The 7500-nt window shown below is 44.1% G+C and overlaps 1 protein-coding gene across 1 annotated transcript in view; it reads left to right on the top strand.

The window, feature by feature from the left end:
• Positions 1-1790, top strand: part of vcam1b (vascular cell adhesion molecule 1b) — a 12400-nt gene extending 10610 nt beyond the window's left edge. Inside the window, exons 9-10 of the mRNA XM_031312016.2 lie at positions 340-486; positions 1630-1790. Of these exons, the coding sequence (XP_031167876.2) occupies positions 340-486; positions 1630-1790 (308 nt within the window). The remainder of the gene's footprint in view (positions 1-339; positions 487-1629) is intronic.
• The last annotated feature ends 5710 nt before the right edge of the window (positions 1791-7500 follow it).

Genomic DNA, 7500 nt, shown 5'->3' with positions numbered 1-7500 from the left:
AGAGGGGGGGGGGGGAGAGGGAGAGGAGGAGTGGGGGGAGAGGGGAGAGTGGATAGGAGTGTAGAAGAGGTATAGGGGGGTGAGAGTGAGAGAGGGGAGGAGAGAGAGAGAGAGGAGAAGAGGGAGAGAGAGAGAGAGAGGGAGAGAGGGAGAGGGCTGAAGAACTACAGGAAGGAAGCTGCTCAGCCTACAATACAGCCGCTGACCTTTGACCTCTAACAGCCGATACTCCACTTCTTCTCATCTTATTTTAGGGACCATGTGTGACACATGACTCAGCAGACCAGTCACACTTTATTTCTGTCACATGACTACAAACTGTGTGTTTCCGTGCTGCAGCTCCCCCGAGGAACACGACGGTGCTGGTTCTACCGTCTACGGTGGTCCAGGAGGGTCAAACCGTCAGCGTGCTCTGCCGTACCGTCTGCTTCCCGCCGGCCGCCGTGCTGCTGAAGAAGCTGACCAATGGGACAGAGCTTTACTCCAGTACCATACCCTTTACCCAACTACCCCTCCACCTTACCCCCACAACCCCCCCCTAAAACTACCTTTAACCCTTTACTTTAACAAACCCGCCCGAACCAACACCCTACTTAACCCCCTACACCTTTACTTCCCAACTCTAAGACCAACCCCTCTCCTCTCACCCACCCCATACACCTTTACCCCACCCCACTCCCTCCTTCCCCGAACTTATTACACAACCCACCCACTCCACGCAACTGCAACAAAAAGAGGCAAAAGCATTCCTATTGGTTAATACAGTTCCCCCCCAAAACGGGTTTCCGAAGAAGGACTCGGGGCTTTTACCCAGTCACGTGATCAACGATTTAAACAACAAAAGCCACGTGATACCAGGTCACAGTTGTTCCAAAGGGCCATGCCAAATCAGGATCCATCATGCAAAGTGGTCGGAGCGTCACAGGTCAGTCACACAGGAGGAGATTCACCTACACACCAGACTCCATGTAAATAATCAGTGCTTTTATCATCGTAAAACGCACTTCATTCAAAGTGGACAGAAACTAAATAAAACTATCAAAAGCTGTCTTGGTTCATCTTTCCACTGTTCCAACAATCACCACTCTGGTTTGGTTGAAATAAACCCTTAATTCACCCATTTACATGTGGAAATATGCTGGCTCTATACACGCTAAAAGTCCTGATTATTTACATGGAGTCTGGTGGAGATATGCTGGCTCTATACACGCTAAAAGTCCTGATTATTTACATGGAGTCTGGTGGAAATATGCTGGCTCTATACACGCTAAAAGTCCTGATTATTTACATGGAGTCTGGTGGAAATATGCTGGCTCTATACACGCTAAAAGTTCTGATTATTTACATGGAGTCTGGTGGAAATATGCTGGCTCTATACACGCTAAAAGTCCTGATTATTTACATGGAGTCTGGTGGGTTTTCAGGGCTGTTTCATGTTAAACTACAAGGATTTTACTCTTTAATTAAAAGTTCTATCTCTGTAGGGATCCATCCCATAATGTTGTCAGACACTTAGACACAAAAACATGGAGACATAGAGTCCAGGTTGGAAAAAGCTTTGTAATGACCTTGTAATGTGTTTTTAGAGACTGTTGGGTGATTGTATTCTGTTTGTTGGTCTTCCAACAGAGAGAAGCTCCCGTCCTCCTCCGAGTCTCGGCACCATCATCATCCCGGCCGTGTGCGTCGCTGCCGGGCTCGCAGCCACCGCTCTGCTGCTCGAATACCTGCGGAGATCCCGGAAGAAAGGCTTCTATCAGCTGCACAAGGCGCCCCCGCCTTCAGCCTGATGCTAACGCCGGACTACCGACATCCTAACACTAGGCTACCAACATCCGAATGCCGGGCTACCACCATCCTAACACCAGGCTACCAACTCCCAGAACTGGGCTACCAACTCCCGACCAACATCCTAACACCGGGCTACCAACTCCCAGAACTGGGCTACCAACTCCCGACCAACATCCTAACACCGGGCTACTGACATCCTAACACCAGGCTACCACCATCCTAACACCGGGCTACCACCATCCTAACACCGGGCTACCAACTCCCAGAACCGGGCTACCAACTCCCAGAACCGGGCTACCAACTCCCAGAACCGGGCTACCAACTCCCGACCAACATCCTAACACCGGGCTACTGACATCCTAACACCGGGCTACTGACATCCTAACACCAAGCTACCACCATCCTAACACCAGGCTACCACCATCCTAACACCAGGCTACCACCATCCTAACACCGGGCTACCACCATCCTAACACCAGGCTACCACCATCCTAACACCAGGCTACCAACATCCTAACACCGGGCTACTGACATCCTAACACCAGGCTACCACCATCCTAACACCGGGCTACCACCATCCTAACACCAGGCTACCACCATCCTAACACCGGGCTACCACCATCCTAACACCAGGCTACCAACATCCTAACACCGGGCTACCACCATCCTAACACCAGGCTACCAACATCCTAACACCGGGCTACCACCATCCTAACACCAGGCTACCAACATCCTAACACCGGGCTACCACCATCCTAACACCAGGCTACCACCATCCTAACACCGGGCTACCACCATCCTAACACCAGGCTACCACCATCCTAACACCAGGCTACCAACATCCTAACACCGGGCTACTGACATCCTAACACCAGGCTACCACCATCCTAACACCGGGCTACCAACTCCCAGAACCGGGCCACCAATATCCTAAATTGTGGCTACTTAGCCTAACCCTGGACAAATCTGGGAGCTTCTGTTTCATTTGCACATTCAGACAGATTTCCAGTCACGTCGGCCCGGCCCTGGGCTGACCAATCACAGCCGTCCTCCTCACACGGGGGCGGGCTTTAAGACTATGACTGACAGAAGAGCGTCACGCTCGAACGTAGATACCGAAACTTAACCGGCGTTCTCCGTCCAACAAACTGCGCCAGGCTCACGGTAACTCCAGCTGTCCAACAAGTTGTTTTCATTTCCCAACATGTGGCAACAACTTCCAAACATGTTACTGTAAAGTTTGTGTCTTGTGTAGTTTCACACAGAAGGTGAATATTACTATATATATATATATATATATATATATAAATATATAAGCCTCAGCAGGTCGGCTTCTGCAGTATTTCTTTCTAAAACCTTTTATGGAGCAATTGCCGCATCGGTTTAAAATCTGCAGAAAATCTTGTGTAATTCTGCCCGTTTTCATTGCTTTTTGTGGCTTTTTCTGAAGTTTTTGTGTATTTTTCTGAGGTTTTTGTGTATTTTTCTGAGGTTTTTGTGTATTTTTCTGAAGTTTTTGTGTATTTTTCTGAAGTTTTTGTGTATTTTTCTGAAGTTTTTGTATATTTTTCTGAGGTTTTTGTGTATTTTTCCAGAGTTTTTGTACCACTGTTAGAGGATTAGAGTCAGACTTCACCAGTTTGGGTTCCTGCCTCTAACTTCTGATGTTTATGTTTATAATGTCAGCTGCATTTTTACCATTTTTACCGTTTATACCGTTTATATCGTTTATACCGTTTATACCGTATGTCGATTGTTTTTCTCTGAATTTTGCAGCTTTTTTTCAATGTTTTGGACTTTTTTATAAAACTAAAACATCCAACAAAGAATCAAATGTTGAAAAAGCATCAAAACATGTCAAAAGAACTTCTTTTTTTTGGAAAAAGCAACAAAAACGTAGAAAAGAAAATTAAAATGAACAAAAAAAGTTTCTACATTAAAAGATTTTAGTTAGATACAGAACATGTTGATTATGTTTGTCTCTGAACTTTTATTAAAGATATTTATTTCCTCTCTCGTGTTGTTGAAACGTGATTTAACTTCCTGGGACTCATTCAGCAGCAGCTGATCTTTCTCTCGCTCGGCCGGTAACCATGGTGACCCCTGCAGGCTGGTAACCATGGTGACCCCTGTAGGCCGGTAACCATGGTGACCCCTGAGCTGCTGTTTGGGTTTTTTAGGAAAACAACATTATGAAAGGATCCCTACAGAGATAGACCATTTAGTTAAACATGAAACGAAATCACCATCACCAACCTACACCAGACTCCATGTAAATAATCAGGACTTTTAGCGTGTATAGAGCCAGCATATCTCCACCAGACTCCATGTAAATAATCAGGACTTTTAGCGTGTATAGAGCCAGCATATTTCCACCAGACTCCATGTAAATAATCAGGACTTTTAGCGTGTATAGAGCAGCATATTTCCACCAGACTCCATGTAAATAATCAGGACTTTTAGCGTGTATAGAGCCAGCATATCTTCACATGTAAATGGGTGAATTAAGGGTTTATTTCAACCAAACCAGAGTGGTGATTGTTGACGAACTGAAAGAATGAATTCATGTCCTTCTGTGTTTTCGTCTCCGACACAAAGCTCATTGGCTCCACAGCTCGTCACCATGGAAACAGGAGGTGGGAATAAGGAGCAGAACATTTTCTTTTCTTCTCTCTGTCAGGTTTGGTTTCCACAGTCTCCTCACACACACACATGCACACACACACACACACACAGTGCGTCTCACTATCTTTGTGGGGACCCGTCATTGACATAATGCATTCCCTAGCCCCTTACCCTAACCTTAACCCTTACCCTCACCCTAACCATAACCTAATTCTAACCCTAATCCTAAAACCAAGTCTTAACCCTCAAACAGACCTTTAACCTTGTGGGGTCCAGCCGAGAATGAGAAGTAAAGACCTTTCCTAAAATAACAACCATTTCCTCATCATGAATAATTAAATGCAGATATAAGCTTCTATATTAATAGGCCTGTATTACAGGGCTTCTTTGATTTCTAGACGACAGACTGAAGCCACGTGTTAAACTCTGACTCCGTCACAGCAGCAGACTCTAGTCTGGTTTTCACTGTTTGAACCCAGTTTACTAAACTCTACACACTATCTCATCACTTTAACCACAACCTGAACAATACTGAATTACAGACACACACACACACACACACACACACACACACACACACACAGACACAGAGACACACACACACACACACACACACAGACACACACAGAGACACACACACACACACACACACAGACACAGAGACACACACACACACACACACACACACACACACACACACACACACACACACACACACACACACACACACACACATATGCTTGTGTCCATCTGTAATTAGAGTGACTGGGTGTGTGTGTACTACGTGTCTGACCAGGATATCATTATCTGTTCACCAGGTACATATTGTTGTGGTATATGTGCCATTGTACGAGACTTAGTGGTGCCAGTGCACGAGGAGCGGTGCCAGTGCACGAGGATCATCACATCTCAGCAGAGCAGAACACACCTCTGGCAAAAATTAAACCCTTTCTCATTGGATGGACACATTTTCCCCAACACACCCTTTAGCAGAACAATTAACACGGATGTTATTCCAGCAGTCCAAACTCCGTTATTTTAGCCATGGTAACCAAACAGAAACCATCTGTTCCTTCAATTAGCAGTCAGTCTGCAGACCTTAAAGGTGCAGCGTCTGTGATTTTGACCGTTTTGAAATGTATATGTGTAATAACTTTGCTGAATAAAAAAATACAATCCTGCTGCTGCCTGACTTTTCCTAAAAGAGTCTGCATTTTAATTTAAAATTGTTTTTATATACATTACACAAAAGGCAAAGAAAATACAGTCACTTTTACCTATTTCGGCCATACACGGTCATATTGACCGCTCGGATTTTCGCGGTATTGTTTTTAATTTTTCGCGCGGTTGAAGATGCATCTTGGTTGCTTAGTAACTACCATAGTCTCTGTCAGAGCAACGTGACTAGCGGTCTCAAGTAACAAGTGTGGGCATCACCGTTGGGCCGAAGGCAAAGCCAGAGTCGGTAACGTAGGCTACTACGGCGTGGAGGCACGGTAGCTGTCTACATGTTCATATAACTTTATACATCCTCGAACTGGCTGGAATCGTTGCACACATCCTCTCCGAGGAGTGCACCAGCAGTAACATTGTCTGGAGGAAGTTCATGCAGCAACTGGCAGAGAGCTGAGAGAAGAGTTTATGGAGGAAAAAAGGCCAGCGGCTCACGGTCCGAGACAGGTTAGGTTATAGCTAAATGTTCAAATAAGATACTTATAATTGTTATTTGGCTGTTATGAGTTAAGTTGATTTTTCGGAATATGAATGTATGAAATAATTACGGTTTACTATGCCATGATATGAATTATTGAAACACGTATTACTACTCAAATGTATAATTAAACTTGTTAAAATGTACATTTCGGTGTTATTACGTTTTTCTAAAGATATCCTAACACAATACATAATACAATATCGCAATTAGGTATTTATCATGAGAGATTATAGAGTTTGGAATCAAAATGACCGCTCACGGCTGTTCTAGTAGTTAAAGGTGCAGCGTCTGTGTTGTTCTTTACCAACATGGATGGAAGAGGTCAAAGGCAGATGAGAGTGAGAGGAAGAGGTAGAGGGGTCCGAGGAAGAGGAGTCCGAGTGTGAGGTGGAGGTATAGTTGGAAGGGCTCAGGTTTCTGATGAAATTCGGGCAACTGTTATTGATCACGTTATCAATCATGACCATGTGGCCCCATCATCAAGGCACAAGAGACTGAGTATCAATAGTGGCTATTTCTTATACTCTACAGTAATAGATGTTTATTTTTATTTTCTTAATTTCTTATACTCTAATAGATTTTATTTTGGTTTACATGTATTTTGTGTAATATTTACAGTATTTCAGTTTTCAGCCAAAGTTTGAAAGTAAGGATCAATGGAATCAATAAAATCTGCATCAAAGCATTTCTGATTCTGGATCCAATTCTTTGCAAGAAGGCAAATATGTCAACAAATGTCACTGGCATGAAAGCTACGTCCAGTAATAGACTACAGTGACAAGCTACGTAGAGTAATAGACTACAATGACCAGCTACGTAGAGTAATAGACTACAATGACAAGCTACGTAGAGTAATAGACTACAATGACCAGCTACGTAGAGTAATAGACTATAATGACAAGCTACGTAGAGTAATAGACTACAATGACAAGCTACGTAGAGTAATAGACTATAATGACAAGCTACGTAGAGTAATAGACTACAATGACAAGCTACGTAGAGTAATAGACTACAATGACCAGCACTGATTCCCACTGAGTGAGAGTGTATTTAGTATGTTGGTGTCACTGTGTAATGGTTGATTGATAGAGATCAGACACTTGTTTGCTAGTTATGTTGTTTGAAGGCAAAATGTTCTTTTGCTGCACATGTTAAATGTTCTGGTTAGAGCCGTCTACTAACAGGATGTCATTCTGACCATCAGTCTGTTTCAGCCTGTGTGTTAACGCTTTAGAAAGGTGGAGTTGACTGCTGCGTCAAAGCAATCAAGAAAAACTGTAATACACAACGCAGAGAGGTTATGGTTACATCAACGCCGGTTACATCAACGCCGGTCACATCAACGCCGGTTACATCAACGCCGGTTACAT

This window comes from Sander lucioperca, chromosome 11 (genome assembly GCF_008315115.2).
Source record: "Sander lucioperca isolate FBNREF2018 chromosome 11, SLUC_FBN_1.2, whole genome shotgun sequence".
NCBI lineage: Eukaryota > Metazoa > Chordata > Actinopteri > Perciformes > Percidae > Sander > Sander lucioperca.
This window is presented reverse-complemented; position numbering and strand designations above follow the sequence as displayed.